General features: G+C 32.6%; 1 protein-coding gene and 1 long non-coding RNA gene across 2 annotated transcripts in view; both read right to left on the reverse strand.

Annotated features, from left to right (window-relative positions):
- Window positions 1-541: 541 nt before the first annotated feature.
- The window catches only part of LOC145263093 (myosin catalytic light chain LC-1, mantle muscle-like), an 88,860-nt gene continuing 68,355 nt past the window's right edge, over window positions 542-21,046 (reverse strand). The window contains exons 4-5 of the mRNA XM_080119994.1: window positions 20,377-20,463; window positions 542-1,082 (exon numbers count right to left, since the gene is read on the reverse strand). Of these exons, the coding sequence (XP_079976120.1) occupies window positions 1,039-1,082; window positions 20,377-20,463 (131 nt within the window). The 3' untranslated portion in view covers window positions 542-1,038. The remainder of the gene's footprint in view (window positions 1,083-20,376; window positions 20,464-21,046) is intronic.
- LOC145263094 (uncharacterized) lies at window positions 4,971-6,357 on the reverse strand. The gene is made up of 2 exons (XR_013864477.1): window positions 5,487-6,357; window positions 4,971-5,108 (listed from the first exon to the last, which is right to left on the reverse strand). It is a non-coding gene; the product is annotated as an uncharacterized LOC145263094 (long non-coding RNA).

Genomic DNA, 21,046 nt, shown 5'->3' on the forward strand with positions numbered 1-21,046 from the left:
TTCTTCTTCCTGTGACATCAGCGCGTACACACTTGCTTCATTTGCATATGTGCTAAGAGTGCTGCAGCTGCTGCTAATATTTTCGCTAGTCAGCTATCATAGGCTGCTGCTAATTTTCTCACATGCGCCCATACACGCTAGGTAATAATAATAATAATAATAATAATAATAATAATAATAATAATAATAATAATAATACCAAGACTTAAAAAAGTGGAATTTGTAGAAGGTAGAAATAGTACCTATTGTGATGGGGAAAGTAATAAAAGGATTTGACAGGTGGATTGAGAAAATTGAGATCCTTTGCAATGTTGGAGTACTTCAAAAGACTGCCTTGTTGAGAACCGCCAGAATCTTGTGGAAATTACTGAAAGACTGAGAAAAAAAGATGCTGGTAGCCTACGACCATTTGCTACGATTTTCCTAACAATATAAAATCGGCAAAAATTGCAGCCAAACACAAATGTAAATAATAATAATAATAATAATAATAATAATAATAATAATAATAATAATAACAACAACGACGAGGAACCACAGGTCTTGGAAAGTTCAATAATTTATTTTCATTTTATCTTGTGTAATTCAGGTTGATATTACAATAAAAAAAGACACTTTACATTTTTTGCCGGAAAAAAGAGTTCTTTTTTTTTTAGGAAGGAGGAGGAGGACAAAAATAAAAAAATAAAAATCTTCCCGCTATAATGACATGAAAATTATATGCATGTATATATATATATATATATATATATATATATATATATATATATATATATATATATATATATATATATATATATATATATATGTTAAGACAACAGTTTTCTTTTTAATTTTATTTCATTTTCCTTTTTCCTCGTTTAGATTAAAGTTGTTGTTTTTGTTTTTTTTTAATCTGCCTTCTCCAACTCTGCGCCATTGTTATGATTTCTTCCCCGTTGGAGTCGGTATGAGTCGCAGGAAGAATTGTTGATAATAAATAAAAATAAAGAATACAACTCCATTTGATTTGAGGCCGGGTGAAATAAAAGAATGGTTTTAAACGTTGCCTTGGCTCTCTTTCAGGACTCCATTGATAAAATCTGAAAAGAAGAAGCAAGTTTTGCATACTGGAATGTTTGGTAAAATATGGCAAATGTTTAGTGCTTGAAACAAAAAGAAGAAAAATTACGTTTTTGTAAAAAAAAATAATAATGTTTTAAAGAAATTAAATGTTTGGATAAAAAAAAAGCACAGTTTTAATAACATTTCTTTTTAATATTATATTGGAATACATTTGACATGCCAACATGCAAAAAATTAAATGTAATGTGAAAAAAACATCTTATTCTCTACAATATGAGAGAGAAGAAGAAGAAACTGAAAAGGAAGAAAAAGAAGAAAAACACTGAAAAAGAAGAAAACTGAAAACAAGAAGAAAAAGAAGAAGGAGAAGAAGAAGAAAAAGAAAAAGAAGAAACTGAAAACAAGAAGAAAAAGATGAAGAAGAAGAAGAAGAAAAAGAAAAAGCAAAACACTGAAAAAAATAAAAACAAGAAAACTGAAAACAAGAAGAAAAAGAAGAAGGAGAAGAAGAAGAAAAAGAAGAAGAAGAAGAAACTGAAAAAGATAAAGAAGAAGAAAAAGCAAAACACTGAAAAAAATAAAAACAAGAAAACTGAAAACAAGAAGAAGAAGAATAAAAAGAAGAAAAAGAAACAGAAGATGATGAAAAAAGAAGATAAACAAAAAGAAGAAAAAATATATGGAAGAAGTAGAAGAAACTGAAAACGAAGAAGAAAACTGGAAAAAAAAGGAAAATTGATGACAAAAGAATAATAATAATAATAATAATAATAATAATAATAATAATAATAATAATAACTAGCGGGACTTGTGGAAATTCCACAGCGGCATTTTTCGTATGTAATATATTGTTGCTTGACATTCTGTGGGTGTTTTGTTCAGCATGAATGAAGGCACAATCATATTATTCTAGTTTTTTTTTATTAAAACTATATCACCCTCTTACTAAAATAATAACTTTGATATATTGCCTGGGGTGATTACTTTATTACAAACACACCGATCAATTAACTCACATTTCATCATTTTTCATAAGTATTTAATATGTTGTTATGTTCGAGAATAATTTTTCATAATTTTTACCCACATTATCGCCCCACCCCTTACTAAAATTATAAATTTGATATATTGTATGGGCTGATTATTTCATAAAAAACACAACTATCCATTAACTCACATTTCATCATTTTTCATAATTCTTGGATATGGTACTCATTTCGACAATAATTTTTAATCATTTAAACTAACCATATCACACACCTTATTAAAATAATAACTTTGATATATTGTCTAGGCTGATCATTTCATTACAAACACATCAATTAACTCACATTTCACCATTTTTCATTATTCTTGGATATGTTACTAATTTCGACAATATTTTTTATTTTTAACCAATATTATCGCCCAACCTTACTAAAATAATAACTTTGACATATTTGCTGGGCTGCTTATTTCATTACAAACAAACCAATCAATTTACTAACATTTCATCATTTTTCATAATTCTTATGTATGTTACTAAATTCGACAATCATTTTTCATAATTTGTACCCACATTATCGCTCCCTCCTTAATAAAATAATAACTTTGATATATTGTCTAGGCTGATTATTTCATTACATACATACCAATCTATTTAGTCACATTTCATCATTTTTCATAATTCTTGGACATGTTACTAATTTCAACAATAATTTTTCATAAGTTAAACACGCCTCATAGCTTCTCCCCTAACTAAAATAAGAACTTTGATATATTGTCTGGGCTGATTTTTCATTATAACACACCAATCAACTCATATTTCATAATTTTTTTATAATTCTTGGATATGTTACTTATTTCAACAATCATTTATATAATTTTAACCGACATCTCCCTCCCTACAAAAATAATACCTTGGATATATTGTCTGGTCTGATTATTTCATTGCAAACACACTAATGCATTAAATCACATAGTATCATTTTTCATAATTCTGGGATATGTTACTAATTTCGACAATCATTTTTCATAATTTAAACCATCCTTATCGCCATCTCTTACTAACATAATAACTTTGATATATTGTCTGGACTAATTTTTTTATTATAAACACACCAATCAATAAACTTACATTTCATTATTTTTCGTTATTCTTGGATACGTTACTCATTTCGACCATGATTTTTTGTAATTAAAACCATACCTATCGCCCTCTCTTACTAAAATATTTTGATATATTGTCTGGGCTGATTATTTCATTACAAACATACCAATCAATTAACTAACATTTCGTCATTTTTCGTAATTCTTGGATATGCTATTAATTTCGACAATCATTTTTCATAATTTAAGTCCTCCTTATCGCTTTCCTCTTTACTTAAATAATAACTTAGATATATTTTCTGGGCTGATTATTTTATTATAAACACACCAATCAGTTAACTCACATTTCATCAATTTTCGTAATTCTTGGATATATTACTAATTTCGACAATCATTTTTTATAATTAAAACCATCCTCATCTCTCTCTCTCTCTCTCTCTCTCTCTCTCTCTCTCTCTCTCTCTCTCTCTCTCTCTCTTACTAACATAATAACTTTGATATATTGTCTGGACTAACTCCCATTTCATCATTTTTCATAATTCTTGGATATTTTACTAATTTCGACAATCACTTTTTATATTTTTAACCCACATTATTAACATTCCACTTTTAAAATAATAACTTTGATATATTATCTGGGCTGATTATTTCATTTCAAACACACATATCAATTAACTCACATTTAATTAGTTTCCATAATTCTTGGATATGTTACTAATTTCGACAATCATTTTTCATCATTTTAACCCACATCATCGCCCCTTTACTAAAATAATAAATGTGTTTGAATAATTGTCGAAATTTAAAATTGGAAAGAGGAAATAGATGGATACATTTGGAAAAGTCAGAAAGAGAAATGTGTTAGAATGATTGGAAAAAGACAAAATTGGCAAATGGAAACTTATTGAAATATTTAGAAAAGTTGAAATTACCATGTGGAAAAGGAAAGAAACACTAAAAAACAAAACAAAACAGAATTGACCAAGGAAAAGTGTATTAGAATAAGCGGCAGTTTCCAAATTCTGTACCAGCAAATCATATCTTCTACTGCGACTCTCTTCTCATCTACAACTCGCAGCATCGATTCTGCCCACATCAAGTAACTCAGTAAGCCTGTCCGCATCATCATCATCATCATCATCATGGTCGTCGTTGTCGTCATCGTCACCATCATCATCATCATCATCGTCGTCGTCGTCATCATCGTCGTCGTCATCGTCATCGTAATAATCATCATCACCGTCGTCGTCATCATCGTCATCATCATCATCGTCGTCGTCGTAATCATCATCGTCGTAGTCATCATCGTCATCGTCATCATCATCATCATCATCGTCATCGTCGTCGTCATCATCATCATCGTTGTCGTCATCATCGTCATCATCATCGTCATCATCATCCTCATCCTCATCATCATCATCACTATCATCGTCATCATCATCATCATCGTCATCGTCGTCGTCATCATCATCATCGTTGTCGTCATCATCGTCATCATCATCGTCATCATCATCATAATCATCATCATCGTCATCATCATCATCAGCGTCATAATCATCATCATCGTCATCATAATAATCTTCATCATCATAATCATCATCATCGTCGTCATCATCATTATCAGCGTCATTATCATCATCATCATCATCATCGTCCTCGTCATCATCAGCATCATCATCATCATCCACTCCAACATCATTCTAGAAACGTGTTTCATTACTATAAAAAAAGTTATATTGTAATCTTCGGTTTTTGTTGTGTTGTTCATTGCACAGCCACTCACGCTCTGTTACCTTTCCTTGTTGACTTCTTTTCAACCTTTTTTTTATCTTTTCCTTTTTTTCCTTTCTTTTACCTTTTTTTTCATTTTATTTTTACCTTTTCCACTTTTCTGTACTTTTTTCCTTTTTTTACCTTTTTTTCTATTTTTCTCTTTTTCTATTTTGACCTTTGACCTTTTTTATTTACCTTTTTTTTCTATTTTTCTCTTTTTCTATTTTGACCTTTGATCTTTTTATTTATCTTTTTTTCTATTTTTCTCTTTTTCTATTTTGACCTTTGACCTTTTTTATTTACCTTTTTTTCTATTTTTCTCTTTTTCTATTTTGACCTTTGACCTTTTTATTTATCTTTTTTTCTATTTTTCTCTTTTTCTATTTTGACTTTTGACCTTTTTTATTTACCTTTTTTTCTATTTTTCTCTTTTTCTATTTTGACCTTTGACCTTTTTTATTTACCTTTTTTTTTCTATTTTTCTCTTTTTCTATTTTGACCTTTGACCTTTTTATTTATCTTTTTTTCTATTTTTCTCTTTTTCTATTTTGACTTTTGACCTTTTTTATTTACCTTTTTTTTCTATTTTTCCCCTTTTTCTATTTCGACCTTTGACCTTTTTTATTTACCTTTTTTTTCTATTTTTCTCTTTTTCTAATTTGACCTTTGACCTTTTTTATTTACCTTTTTGTCATTTTTTAAAACCTTTTGCTTTATTTTACCTTTTTCTTGTTTCCCTTTTTTTACTTTTTTACCTTTTTTTTTACCTTTTTCCTTTTTATCTTTTTTCGTTTTTTACCTTTATCTTTTTTTCCTTTTTTCCTTTTTTTCTCTTTTCTCCAAATTCATTTACTTATTTGCCCTTTTTCTTTCTTCACCTTCTCCATCTTACTTATCCCCCCCCTCTCTCTCTCTCTCTCTCTCTCTCTCTCTCTCATTATCACCGTACTACTCGCCTTTTTTTTTTTACAAAGGAGTTACCTCTTATCAAGGTCCGGAGGCTACTCGAATATCTTCTTCTTCTTCTTCTTCTTCTTCTTCTTTCCAAGAGGGACAGCTTGGCTACATTTTTACCATTAACTTCAGCTGTTTTAATTCATATCGTCTAGCAGTATCAGAATTTTTGTAGGAATTTTTGACACCCCTAACACGAAACTGCGAATACAATATAAAAATCTCGTAATTTCTCTGTTAAAAGTGGGTTATTTATTTTCTTTATGGATTATACTTCCAAAATAAACTATTACAGTTGTTTTAAAAGTAATAAAAATATTTTTATTTTTTTTTTAAAACAGTAATGAATTTTCCGAACTCAATATTTTTCAATTTTTAAACTCAATATTTTTAAATTTTTAAATTTTAAAAATCTATCAAAATTTTTCTATTGATTCTATTTTTACGATATTTTCAGGGTCAATGTGAAATTTTATGTTCTTTCCAATAAACCGAATATAATATTTTAGACAAACGTTTTTTTTAAATTCACGCCCCCCCATTTTCACGCCCCCCCATTTTCACGCCCCCCCCCATTTTGAAATGTCTATTAAAAAGTAAATAATTAATTTATGTTTAATAGGTTTATATATCACAAATTGAAGAGAAAAGGTCAATAAATAATATATTCAAATTTAAAACAAAAAAAAAAATCAGTTTTTTAGAAATTTACCTGTAAAGTCCGAAGTTTAAAACCTTATTTTATAAGAACACATTTTTTCTTTTTGTCTTTTTTTTTTTTTTTAATGAAACCTTGGTCCTTGCTCCTTTAATTGAAAAAAAAATTAGGGCTTGAATTACATTTTTCGAGGAGTTATAAGCTTAGAAAGATAGGGGGTCGAATAATTTACGCCTCTCATTTTGAAATGTCTATTAAAAAGTAAATAATTAATTTATGTTTAATAGGTTTATATATCACAAATTGAAGAGAAAAGGTCAATAAATAATATATTCAAATTTAAAACAAAAAAAAAAATCAGTTTTTTAGAAATTTACCTGTAAAGTCCGAAGTTTAAAACCTTTTTAAAAAAAAAAAAACACATTGTTTTGTTTTGTTTTTTTTTTAAATAAAACCTTGGTCCTTACTCCTTTAATTGAAAAAAAAAATTAGGGCTTGAATTACATTTTTCGAGGAGTTATAAGCTTGGAAAGATGGGGTGGAATTATTCACTATTTTCACGAAATTTCTGACACTGCTACATATCGTCCGCTTAGTCTCTTTCTTCCCTTTGATTCCCATTTCTTCTAGTCTTATTTTTCTCAATATTTTCGGGGCTGTTCTTAGTTATCTTTTTTTTTTTTCAAGAAATTCAACTTGGCTACATCTTTATCTGTCACCATTAACTTCACCTGTGTTCATTAATAACATTCACTGTAGTCTTAATCATCCCCTTGATTCAAATGTCTTCTAGTCTTTTCCCCTCAGTTTTTTCGCGGCTGTTCCTAGCGGCCCTGCAATATTGGTATTATACTGATTATTATTATTATTTGAATTTCTTCTTCTTCTTCTTCTTCTTCTTCTTCTTCTCTCCCATTTTCTCTCTCTTCCTTTCAGATCCGTCCTGACAATAAACGTCTCTTCCAGCAATCATAATTGACTCTGTTTTTCTTATCTCTCCTTCATTTTTGCGATCTGGTAACCTTTTCTTTATTAGAGCCAATGGCGAAGAGAGAAGACCAAAACTTGTACCCCCTTCCATCTGATTCCCCTTCAACCGTAATTTCAAGTCGTGAAAGCCTGTCAACCTCGTTTGCTATCACCCACTTCCCCTCTGCTGCGAGCTCCATCCGCAATTGATCAGAATCAAATCAGATTTGTTACCTAGTAACTGCAACGACATTTCACCATCGGACTTATTATGGAGAACCTCGGGTTCAAAGTTCAGATTGATCAGTGATTGGTCGACAGAAACCACGCCCTTTTTTTAGTTTTTACTTATTTTTTCTCTGACAAAGTTGATTAGGGGTGTAGGGACTGGAGAGGGGATTAACTGAGTCAATGAGGTAGGGGTAAGGTTAAAGAGAGAGAGAGAGAGAGAGAGAGAGAGAGAGAGAGAGAGAGATGAAGAAAGAAAGAAAAAAGAAAGAAAGAAGCCTTAAAGTAAAGGCAAAAGAAATGAAAGAAAATAGATGAAGACTAGACTTTCTATCCTGTTAAAAGCAAGCAAAAGTTATAGCCCATTGACTATGTTTTCTTTATGTGGTATTGTGGTGACTAACCCCTAACTGTACATTCAACGGATACCATAATACTTAGTTCACTACATTGTATCATGACTATGAGGCATATAAAATTTCAGTCAGGTCAAACCAGTAGTTTCCAAGAAAATTTATAGAGTAAATGTGTCATTGTAGTGACTAACCCTAATTAATCCCGAACTATATATATCAGATAGATAGGATAATACTTAGTTCGTTGCACCTTATAATAACAAAAGTTCATACAAAATTCAGTCAAATTGGTCCAGTAATTTCCAAAAAAAAATTCTAGAGAAAATGTGGCATTGTGGTAACTAATTCTATTACTTCCTAACTGGGCATCAAGCGGATACCACAATGATCAGTTCACTGCACGTTATCTTAATAAAGAAGAAGTATAATTGAATATTAGGAAATGTAAGAGAATTTGGGGTTTAATGAGGCATGTGAGGATAAAAGGGGACAAGCGGATATTTGAAGATGGCAGACTTAGTGGGAATAAGTTGGGATAATTGGAATCATTTGTGAATGTCAAAATTGACACAGGAAAAAAAAACTATTAGATTATTTGAAACCTGAGAATTCACAAAGTTGAATGTAACGGAATATTGTCAAAATCTAAAACTGGAAAGTGGAAACGGGGTTGGAACCTTCTGAAAAGCCAGAATTGGCAAAGGGAAACGTTTTGGAATAATTGTAAAAGTCAGAATTGGAAAATGGAAAGTAATTGAAACATTCGGAAAAGTCAGATCGGTCCAGTAGTTTTTGAGAAGAAGCGGAATTGACAGATAGACAGACTAACAGAAATATAATGTAGATACATCTTTACTCATATCAAAGACGTCTGTCTGTCTGTCTGTCTGTCGGTCTGTCTGTCTGTCTGTCTGTCTGTCTGGGTTGATGTATTTAATGTACTGCATAGCAAACAACTTGTTAACAATATAAATTCATTAAAGGAAAGAGTAACATTATTTATCTATACTGTTACATGATAAGGGCTGTCCTCTTTTCATGTAAGTATAAAAATAGAGAGATTTAGTTAAAATGAAAATGAAATAGAATAGACGAAATTCGAACCTCGTAATTTAGGTTTAGAAATAGATTACGAGAGAGAATTAGCAAATGGAATGTAAACCAAACCATTGTTAAGCTTAGAGATAAAATAGTTTTAAGAAAAAAATGTGCATTCTGTTATGAAATTCAATTGAAGGAATGCAACTATAAATAAACATGTTTTTAACATATTGGAAATATAGGTTACTGGGAATATAGGTTAAAATTCCTTTTGTAAACAAAGGAAAAAGTTTTGGACACGCATTTCCAGAACACGTGAAAGAAGACACATGTTTTAACATGTGTATGACGTCATGGAAAATGGGAAGATCTCGATATAGTTAGAAACTTTAGAGTTAAGCGGGGAGAGTCAGAGGGAGTCTGAGGACGACAGACGATAGTCTGGAGTTGGGAGTCGAACGTCTAGAAGCGAGACGGTCACCTTTAAAACATAGAATGTGAAACTTTGAATTCCTGAAAGCAAAGCCACCGGCCGGTCCATGGAAATAAACCCATCATGTGTTTTTATAAACGTCGTCTTTGTGTTGTAATTCTACCAAAAAGGTAAAGTGGAAATTGTCATTATATGTCTTGTATATCATGTGTTTTAAAATGTCTTTACATACACAATGTCTCAACACTCAAAGAGCTTCTACACTTCTAAATATGAACATTTAATATATATGAATCTCTTCATAAAACGAACACAGAACGCAACAACATCTCTCAACAACATCACTTGTAATAAGACTCTCTCTTAATAAGACTCTCTAACATGCAATTTTAATAACAACAATAACAACAACAACATCTCTCTCTAAAACTCTAAGACTCTCGCTATAAATAAAACCTAACAACAACAAGAAAAGAATAATCATAATAAAAATAATGAAAGGTTCATAATTGAAATTTTCTAAAGTGTACCATGAACGTTCTAGGTGAAAGAAAGTGTTTTGTCTCTAAAGAGAATTTGTACATTTCAGCTGGTGTGGTCTGAATTGCTTGTTACACTTTTTTACAAGGGGGGCACCACTTATAAAGGCCCAAAGACCACTCAAGGATAAGGGTTAATGAATGTAAGGTGGTGGTGGAGTAACCGTTAATGATGTAAGTTGAGTAGAATTTGATTATTTAAGGGAACGGTTCAATAAGAATTTGTTTACATTAGACTTGGATCTAATTACAATATTGTAGTCAGCCAGGAAGCAAGCCAATGGAACAGTGTTCCATAGACGGGCAATTCTAGAAAAGAAGCTTTGTTGGTGGAAACTGTGATTAGATTTTGGCTTTGTAAATGCGTGTATATTAGTTTTCCTGTTTTGCCAACACCTGAGCTCAAAGCAAACAGAGTGATCGTCATTTTAGTTGTTTATCAAGGCATGGCTTTGGTCCTGTGCAGTTCTAGGAGGTCCACGCTCCCAAGTTTACCTTCTCACCCTTTAAGTAGGAGTTAGTCTATTGCTAAACACTTGAGGTACTGCTAACTGAAAATGGTGACAGGACTGCCAAGGGATTTTTTTGCAAGCCAGATTGCTGTTCATATAGGATGCTGGCTCTTCAATCTCACTTTTTGACTCTTGTGTCACATCATTGTTGTCATGTGAGTATATCGCATATATGTATAACTTGTATGAAGTAGAGATGTTCGGGAGTGTCTCTGTTACTATGCCTTGGACTTTGCGAGGACCGTTCTCACATGTGTCAACTGTGACAGAAGGAAATGGCAAAAGATAGGAAGAAACCTTTTGTGTGTTTGGGTTTTTATATTATGCGCAAAATTTGGGCAGCGAATATAGTCACGACTATGAGTGGTTGAAAGAAACTGCTAATTGAAGATTTTCATCTAAACAAAAAGCCATGCATAAAAAACAACATTCACTGCTGCTGCGACTTCCAACACCATTTTGGGTGTGATTTAATGCTCAATATCGACTATGGAAACCATTTATTGTATACGCTCAGTTGAACACATGCCTGTCTGTCTACATGTTTAAACGATTTTAGTGAGATTTAAAAGATATGTATCCCCTTACTATTCTATTACTATTATATGTATTCCTTTACTAACCATTTAGGACTACCAGGTGCTGTATGTAGGAGAACATTTACATCTCCTTGTAAGAGCTGCAAAAACTTAATGTCAGAGATATACATGCAACTGGGGACTTGTCCGTGAGGAACTGTGGCGCAGTGATTAAGGTACTCAGAAAAATCATTTGTAAAAAGTGATAATAGTCTGAAGGTTGAAGGTTCAATCCTCAGTGTTGACAACCGAAAAATACAATTGCAATTACTTAGGACCTCTATCTCGTCATGGTTGATGGAATGAGAGTATGTTACCTCCATGAAGTAAATAAAGGATTCTGTTCGAAATTCTGTCCAAATTCTTGAGTTCGACAGAAATATTTCTGAATTCGACAAGATACACCTAAAGAAGATCGGAGATTACATCGACTGAAACGTTGTGAAAATCGCCCTCAAGATGAGAACAGTTATCCATTAATCCAAATAATACGACGAACTGGGGACTGTTTGTGAATTTTATACTCCCGTGATACTTCCTCCTTAAGAGAAAGCTGGTTCAATCCCAATAGGGTAAGTGCCATTTCATTACAGTACAGCACATTATTTAGACATAAATAAATATTAATTCCCTTCCTTTGATGTGATTGCAAGCAAGCGTTCAGAAAAGGTTAAAAAAAATGTTGACTTGAGTCTAAGAGATTTGAATCGTGTGACAAGCAGCAATCATTCACCACACTGATGATTCCCAGAAAAGGATGAAACATGTGTGAATGTGGATAAGGATTCAATCATATTAATCATAACATTGTTTACGCCCTTAAACACTAAGACAGGCGCTTTAAGAAAATTATGAAATTAGTAAAATTTAAATGTGTAATGCTATATTTCGGCCAACGTGTCGCTGAACACTATTATTGGAAGTCTTCTATATGTGTCTGCATGCTAAGACATAAATAGATCTTAATTCTCTTCCTTATATGTGATTGATTTGGTGGCTACCTTGTTCTAAGCGTTTCGACAAAAGTTAAAATGTTGACTTCTGTCTGTGACCATCAGAGCAATCATCTCCCACACTGGTGAATCTCGGTAAAGGTGAAACATACAAATCTAACAATGTTTATCATAATATTGTTTAGCCTTCTGTGGTTGAAAAGAAAAAAAAACAGGGTTAATTTTAAAAAGACAATAATGAAATAACTACCCCATCACCATTAGTATGAATACATATGCAAATACTTTGCAACTCACATTTTAATATATATAAAAACTAGAAGAATACCCGTCCCAAGACGGGTAAAACATGTCACGTGAACAGAACAGTTTTGCGCCACTTTTAGATCCTCTTTCGGCAATTAAAATCAAGATATAACGATACTAAACCTTTTGTCTAGAATCCGTATTTCAATCTAAATCAAAATCCACTACATGATTTTGATTCTAGATAACGTCGAAACATGTAAAGCTTAAGTTCAAGAGGTCTTAAGATGAAATTGAAATTCAGGGGATTTTGTTAAATTGGTATCTAATGACTACTGATAAAATTCAATGTAAATCTGAAATATTTTTATTTTCAAATGGGAGGTTTTGCCCATATTATGTTCCTTGAAAACCGTCTTAAATACCCCAAACTAAAATGAAGAACATAACCAAAAGACGATGAAGAATAGGGAAGAATTTTAATAATAATAATAATAAGAAGAAGAAGAAGAAGAAGAAGAAGAAGATGTAGAAGAAGAAGAAAAAGAAGAAGAAAGAAAGAACAATCTAAAAATTGAAAGATGAACAAAAAAACAGAAATCTACAAAATTAAAAAAATGGAAGAATCTTAAAGAAGAAACTCTAAAGAAACATGAAAAAAAAAAATTCCAAACAAAAACATTCCGAAAAAGTTATGAATTGAAAACACACACACACACACACACACACACACACACACACACACACAAAACAACAAACTTTCACAAGAAACACTCGTCTAGCTGTAAACACTATCAATAATTTCCCCCACTCTTTATCTGTGGCTAAACCTAAACGTAGATTCCATGAACAAAGCTTCTTTCTTAGAACTGCACGCCTGTGGAATTGTCTTCCGTTTTCCTGCTTTCCGGCTGACTACAATATGGTTGTGTTCAAGTCTAAAGTAAATAAGTTCTTGATGAGCCGTTCCATATAAGTTATTAAATTTACCAAATTTTCATTACTAATGATTACTATATTGACCAATTTCTACTGTACACTCTTTAACCCTTATCCTTGAGTGGCCTCTGGGCCTTGATAATGTGGTGATGCCTTTGTAAAAAAACAAAAAAACAAAAAAAAAAAAAAAAAAAAAAAAAAAAAAAAAACAGGCGAGAAATAAATTTTGAGAAAAAAAAAGTAAATTAACCGGAAGTAAATGACGGCGCATGCGTACGAGTCAGCCTCTTCCTGGAGAGTTGATAGTTCGAAAGTTTTTGTGTATTTGCTTCCATTGTTTGAATCGGTTTGATCAGATTAGAGACCGTTTGCTCGACATTTTCTTCAGCCTTTTGTTCTAAATTGGCAACGACTGATCAAACAGATAACGAAAAGGGGAGGGAGGGGGCGGAGTGTCGTTAATAGCCAATCGTTATTGATTCGATTGGCTCCTTTGCTTATTATATTATTCCGCTTTCATGCACTTCTCGTCCTTTTTTCGATTTCTATTAAAGAGAGAGAAAAGAAGGGGAGCATGTGTGTGTCTGTGTGTGTGTGTGTGTGTGTGCGTGTGTGCGCCACACACAAGCAGACTGTTTTGCTGTATCACAGCTCGTCAATGTGGCTGAATATGCAAGTGCTTGAAACTGAGATATTATAGAATTCAGATCATTTTTCTCAACAACTATAGCTTCAATTTACTGAATATATAAACAATACCAACTGCTGAACACTGCTCTATTCGTTTTATGGCGAGATTGAGAGAGAGAGAGAGAGAGAGAGAGAGAGATGGGAGGAGAGAGGGAGTGCAAGAAAAACATGAAGAATGCTGTATGTTCTAGTTTTAGCCGACGCTCAATCGTAAAGGTAAACTTATTCAGTGGCTCAATTGATTAGCATGTCGTATTTAGAAGCAAAGGTCATGAGTCCGAACCTCACCTTGGCGTAAATATTGCTATTTGAATTTTGGCCTGAAATTACGATATTACTCAGACTGTTTCGTGTTAGTTTTATTATATATATTTGTGGGTGGTGGGTGGATAGGGGGGTATTTTGAATTCGATTTAATTAAACAAAACAAAAAATACAGAAAATCTTTATTATGTACGTATTTGTCACAGAACGAATATGTCATATTCCAAAAATCACGTAAATTGATCAAGTAGTTATCTTTTTAACTAAGGAAACCAACTTTTATTATGAAACGAGACACTAATTCTTGATCCGCCATTTTTATAAGCTCAATTCGAACTGTACAGACCAAAATCAGAAAAAGTAAATTAATTGGAAGTTGAAGTTAGTTGTGGATGTCGGTGTATGTGTAAGAGTCATCCTCTTCCTGGAGAGTTGATTGTTCGAAAAGTTTTTGCTTCGATTGTTAGAATCACGTTGATTAGAGGTTAAAATAGTATTTACTCTTAAAATTGCCGCTACAAATTGTAAAAAGAGTGATTTTCTATTAAAATATACTTGATCAATTTACGTGATTTTTGGAATATGATATCTTTGTTTATGACGAGTACATACATCATAAAGATTTTTCTGTATTTTTTGGAAGTAAATCAAATTCTAAATTCTGTGCGTCATGAGTAAGTTGCTGGAATCTGTGTTAAACAGAGAAGTAGTCAACCATCTCAGCAAAAATAACCTTCTTAGTGACATGCAATATGGTTTTCGTTCTGCTAGATCTACAGCAGATGTGCTTACAGTTATATCTCATAGGATTAGCAAATCTCTCGATGGAGTCTTCCTTTCTAGGGCAATTGCTCTTGACATATTAATGGCCTTTGATAGGGTGTGACATAAAGGTTTACTTCACAAGATATCTAGCTACGAGATAGCTGAAATGTCTTCTCAATTATTAAATCATTCCTCTTTGATAAGTTCATAAGAGTAGTGGTTGATGGGCAGAAATCAGAAGCTTACAACATTAATGCTGGAGTCCCTCAGGGGTCCATCCTGCGCCCAACTCTCTTCCTGATCTACATTATTGATCTTCCAAATCACATCCTTACATCATTCGTAGACATTTTTGCTGATGACACTACCATCTATGGTAGCACATCAAAGACCAGAAACGACCAAGTTGTCTCTGATTCTTTCTCCTCTGATCTTGAGCACATGGTACAATGGGGAAAGAAGTGGCTGGTTACTTTTAATGCATCTTAGTCCAAGCTTCTATCTTTACATCATCAACGATTTGATCCCCATCTGTCATCAACCGAAATGAATGGCTCTCATCTTGGGGAGGCTTCATGTTTTGACAAGCTTCTGGGCTTGACCTTTACTTCATATCTGAAATGAAACACATACATCAAATCCGTTGCCAAGGTCTCTGGAAAAATGGTGAGGTCCTTCTATCGATCCAGTAGATATCTCACTGCTGATGCAATTCTCTACCTATATAAGAGCCAGATACATATAAGGATGGAGTACTGTTTTCCATCTGAGCAGGAGCTGCTAAAAATACTTATCCTACCTTGACAGAGTTCAAAATAGACTTCATAGCGTAGTAGAGGATGCCTTTTCTCTTCACTGCAACCTCTTTCTCACAGAAGTGATGCTGTGAGTTTGTCTCTGCTTTATTGTTATTTCCATGGCAAGTGCTCGTCTGAGCTCCAATCTCTGGTCCCCCCTCGTCATAAGAAACACTCATATAGCTGAAAAACCTATCAATAATTTCCCCCACTCTTTATCTGTGCCTAAATCTAAACGTGGATTCCGTGAACAAAGTTTCTTTCTTAGAACTGCATGCCTGTGGAACTGTCTCCCGTTTGCCTGCTTTCCAGCTGAGTACAATATGGTTGTCTTCAAGTCCAATGTAAACAAGGTCCTATTTGTGTGCTAGAAAACTTTTGAAATATTTTTTTTCTAATGCGCTGATGAAATACAAGTTTGTGCTGAAAGAATTGTAAGAACACATTTTTTTAATATATAATCAAATTTGTTTGCTTATATCAGACATATTTCTATGCTAAACATCCTTATCAATGAAATTTAAAAAAAAAATGCGTTGTTTTCAGCTTTCAAAACGTATTCATTTATATACGTAATTTTCAATTTTAAACTAACACAACGCTTTAAAAGGTAAAGAAGAAAAAGAAATTCTTTCCTAATTTCAATTTTGCGTGGCTGGCGCGACACCCTGCTGATGACTGTTTTTATTTTTATTTAAATATCGAGCCGTTACCAAGAACATCGGGCAACTACCATGAACGACCCTGGTGTCTAACTCTGTCCCGTGGGGAGGCATTGTAAATAGGAACTAACATGACCCTCGCATGCAGAATTTCACCATGCAGTCAAGAAAAAGAAAAAAAAACAGACTCTACATTGATAAGGATGTTTAGCATCGGAATATATATAAATTTGTTTATATATTTAAAAAAAAAAATGTGTTGTTTTCAGCTTTCAAAACGTATTCATTTATATACGTAATTATTTTCAATTTTCATATATATATATATATATATTCGCACATATTTTATTGAAGAGGGTCTTCGTTCTTCTTTTTATGATCTTTCTTTCGAATTTTTCTTGTTTTCGTACAAGTATTTTTGTTGTGGGATCCAAAGTTCTTATAAAGTCCCTTAGTTTACCGAACGTTTTCGGTCTCGATTGACCATCGTCAGGGTTGTAATATTTTCCCTGATCTTTCGGATTTCATTTTGATCTGCAGATCTATGTCCTTTGAGTTTTGTATATTTAGGCAGAATTTCATTATTCGCGCATATTTTATTGAAGAGGATCTTCCTTCTTCTTTTTATGATCTTTCTTTCGAATTTTTCTTGTTTTCGTACAATCGAGACCGAAAACGTTCAGTAAACTAGGGGACTTTATAAGAACTTTGGATCCCACAAAAATACTTGCACGAAAACAAGAAAAATTCGAAAGAAAGATCATAAAAAGAAGAACGAAGATCCTCTTCAATAAAATATGCGCGAATAATGAAATTCTGCCTAAATATATATATATATATATATATATATATATATATATATATATATATATATATATAGTATTATATATATATAATACTATATATATAAATATTACTATATATATATATATATATATATATATATATATATATATATTATGGTAGCTTCCTTCAGTCTTGAAAGACTATGAATACCCACTGTAAGCGTGCCTGCACATGGAATTTTTTGTACCAAGAGCTGAGCAATCTCCAACCTTACCTCTCCTGAGTCAACATTGTTAAATACCAGTGGAGGTTCAGGATGACTAGAAACAAATGCCGAGATAAGCAGAGAGCACATACAGCATCTAGAATTCCCAAATAGTCACCCATCTGGTACTAGCCAGACTTAACATTGCTTAACTTCGATGATCTGACGAGAACCAGTCTCTCAACGTGATTATGCCGTATGTGTGTGTGTGTGTGTGTGTGTGTGTGTACAGATATATGTATAAATATATATATAATGTTTTTTTTGTATAAATTGCAACTTTGAATATATTGTATATATGTACATTCACTTATGTAATTTCCTAATTTACATAAATTTAGATATGTTGTTCTCGTCTTCAGAATACATGCTTCTAAAATAACTGACCCTCTTGTTACGGAGCAGTTTTCACTCTTGAAAAAGCTTGCATAAAATGGGCGAAACATCGAACAGTTAGGTTTCCCTCCTTCATTTTTTAAATCACATTTGGATATATCAATATAACTATATGTTGTACATACGAAAAAACAATAATATTTATTCGTGTATTACTGTTTTCTATTATGTTGAAGCGGAGTGCCTGTGTTGCCCAATCGTAAAATATTCTTAAATACGATATTTTAATTGATACAGATTTCGTATTTATTATTATATTGTACCCAATATATAGTAGTGATTTCAAAAGTAAAAAAAAAAAAATGCTTGGGGACCATCAGCTGAAATCGAAACCAAAGCATTTAGCACTCCAGACTTAGTCATTACCATTTGAGCTAACATCATATGGATAAACGTTCAAATTTAACCGACTTTGAAGTATTAATGCATATTTGCACATGCATACAAAAGTACTTTAAGACAACTTAAGCCTGCCAATTTCCATTTTTTTTATTTTTGACTCATTAGCAGCTATTTTTACCGGCTAAAGATCAAATTGAATTTTTTCCACAGGTCCAAATCTCCTGTATATCAAGTTTCAGGTCTGTAGACTAAAAATTGACTAGGGAGTTTGGTAGAGACTGTTCCTCAGACAGACAGACAGACAGACAGACAGACAAGGTGATTTGTTGTCCCTTTAAGAAATTTAAAAAATTCTTAAAAGTTGAGCACTGTCTGGGAAAATTGAAAAAGTCGGTCAGTTAACTTTGTGTTTGGGATCGTAACTTCCTGTTAATTGATCACTCTAAGATCGTCTGTATTAAACGTTAAGCATCATTAATGTTAATATTCCCTTAATTTCGTGGCGATGAACTGTGCCCTTGGGCATGCCCCTTGTTAATGAAGCCAAAGGTAGCTTCATTGCAGGGTTTGAATTCTTTGATTAGTGTTGATCGTCATCTCCTACACTGATGATTGCGTAAGCATGAAACACTAGTGTCTGTAGGTATATAGAATAATTATTTATAATTTTATATATATATATATATATATATATATATATATATATATGTTGAGAAAAAGAGAAGGAGAGAGATTAAATCATTTGTGTATTATATATATAAATATATATATATATATATATATATATATATATATATATATATATATATATATATATATATATCAATATTATTGTATGTCAGGTCATGTCATAGTCTACTGGTACCATGTAACCCAGTACTACCTGCCTCATGGTCGGGTAACCGGCGACTAAACTGGTACCCCCACCAGACTTGGTTGGTAAGGAGGGTGGCTAGTCTCCCTGAAGGATTAAAAACAAGACCTTCCAAAGGGCGAATGAACTCTTTTTCGGGGTCAATGGCCAACTAGCACCGTGTGTGTTTGTGTGTGTGTTGGGGTGGAGAGGGCTCCCATAAGTCGTGGTGAAGGCAACCTTTCTAGGAGAAGCAAATCTCTGATTTAAAAAACCATAAAGCGGGAGACCAGTACCCACATTAAGCTGGTCTGCAGTTTAACTTGTTGCTGGCTATCTTGCTCTTGCTTGTTGCTGGATCTCAACATTTTGAACCGAGAGAGAGACTTAGCTGTCGTACAAAGCAAAGACTCTGTAACATCATCTGTGTATAGATACTCCCTCAGGCATTTGTCTATAAAAGTGGTCCTGTGGCGATGGAAAAGTTGTGACGCGTGGAGGCTTGAAATGCTGGAAGCATGTAATAATTGATCTCAATGACCGTCTTCAGTGTCATGCCTGCTTGAGCATGTGAATTCACCGGTAGGACTAAAAAAAAAAGTCATTTTTGGGCTCATGGACTTAGTTGCACTCGTCTGACAAGACGTTGCAATCATCATATATATATATATATATATATATATATATATATGTTTCAGTATTTCAATGAGTAGAGTTTAGTAGTGGTATGAAAATATGCTTATGACAAGTAAGCTACACAGAAACGTTTGTGTTTCACCCCAAGAAGTTGTTTATATGTGTGCGTATGTTTGTAAAATGAAAGGGAACAGATGCCGAGTTTTTAATTTAAAACGTTTTATTTCTCCCAAACAATTGGTTCGACCATATTGAATCAGACACAGTAGCATTGACTATAAAATAGCAAGATATGTTTCATTTTTGTAGTTTATGTAACCGACTTCCCACTAATTAAATCGATTGAATGAATCTTAGTTTTTTATGGTGCATATGAAAATGTATGATTTAATATCGCTGAAACAATTGGTTTGGTAAAATAAAATGTTTTGAACTAAAAATTTGAAAAAAAAAATAATAATAAAATAAACAACTGATTGGCTAATCAAAACGAACCAATCAAAAACAAGTGTTTGAATGAGTAACTCATGTAGAAATCATTGGCCAATGAAAACACGTATTTAAATCACTAACCAATCAAAAACTTACCTTCATATTTCACATTTCCGTCAATGTTTTCTCTGATTTCCGTAAAATGGAGGATCTCGTTTACTTCCCTGTCACTCATCCGTTCGCCTGCGAAAACCAAACAAAGGGAAAATTTAAACAAAAAAAAAACAAAAACAACAACAACATTACTATTGCATACTAGCTGTTCATATCCAGCTCAACCCGAGAATCAAGGTAATGTTGTTTTGAGGTCTATTTGGGAGGTGACGGTGGTCAAGTGATTACCGACACAGACTAATAACCTAGGTGTCCCAAATTCGAATCCAGTTCGATCCACAAAAATCACTTTCACTTAAAATGTTGGCAACCTTCATATGGTCCCTCTGTAAATACTCAATGTCTTTCTAGACAGAATTTTGACTTGAAAATATGATGATGAATGTTTTTTTAAGATGATTGTATGTAAGGAAAAAAATTATTAAATCATAACATGAGTGGTTTGCGATAAAAAAAAATCTATAGGCATTAAAAATATTTTCTTTGTTAAACACTATTATACTAGCTGGCAGCCTGGCGTTGCCTGGTCGTACAATACACTTAAACATGATATTTTAATTTATGCATATTGCTTATGTATTATTATAGAATCAATCCTCTGTTGATTATTATATATTATGAGGAATAATTTGCTCGGTGGACTAATTTGCAA

Source organism: Euprymna scolopes, chromosome 38 (genome assembly GCF_053919585.1).
Source record: "Euprymna scolopes isolate OS-2025 chromosome 38, ASM5391958v1, whole genome shotgun sequence".
NCBI classification, from domain to species: domain Eukaryota; kingdom Metazoa; phylum Mollusca; class Cephalopoda; order Sepiida; family Sepiolidae; genus Euprymna; species Euprymna scolopes.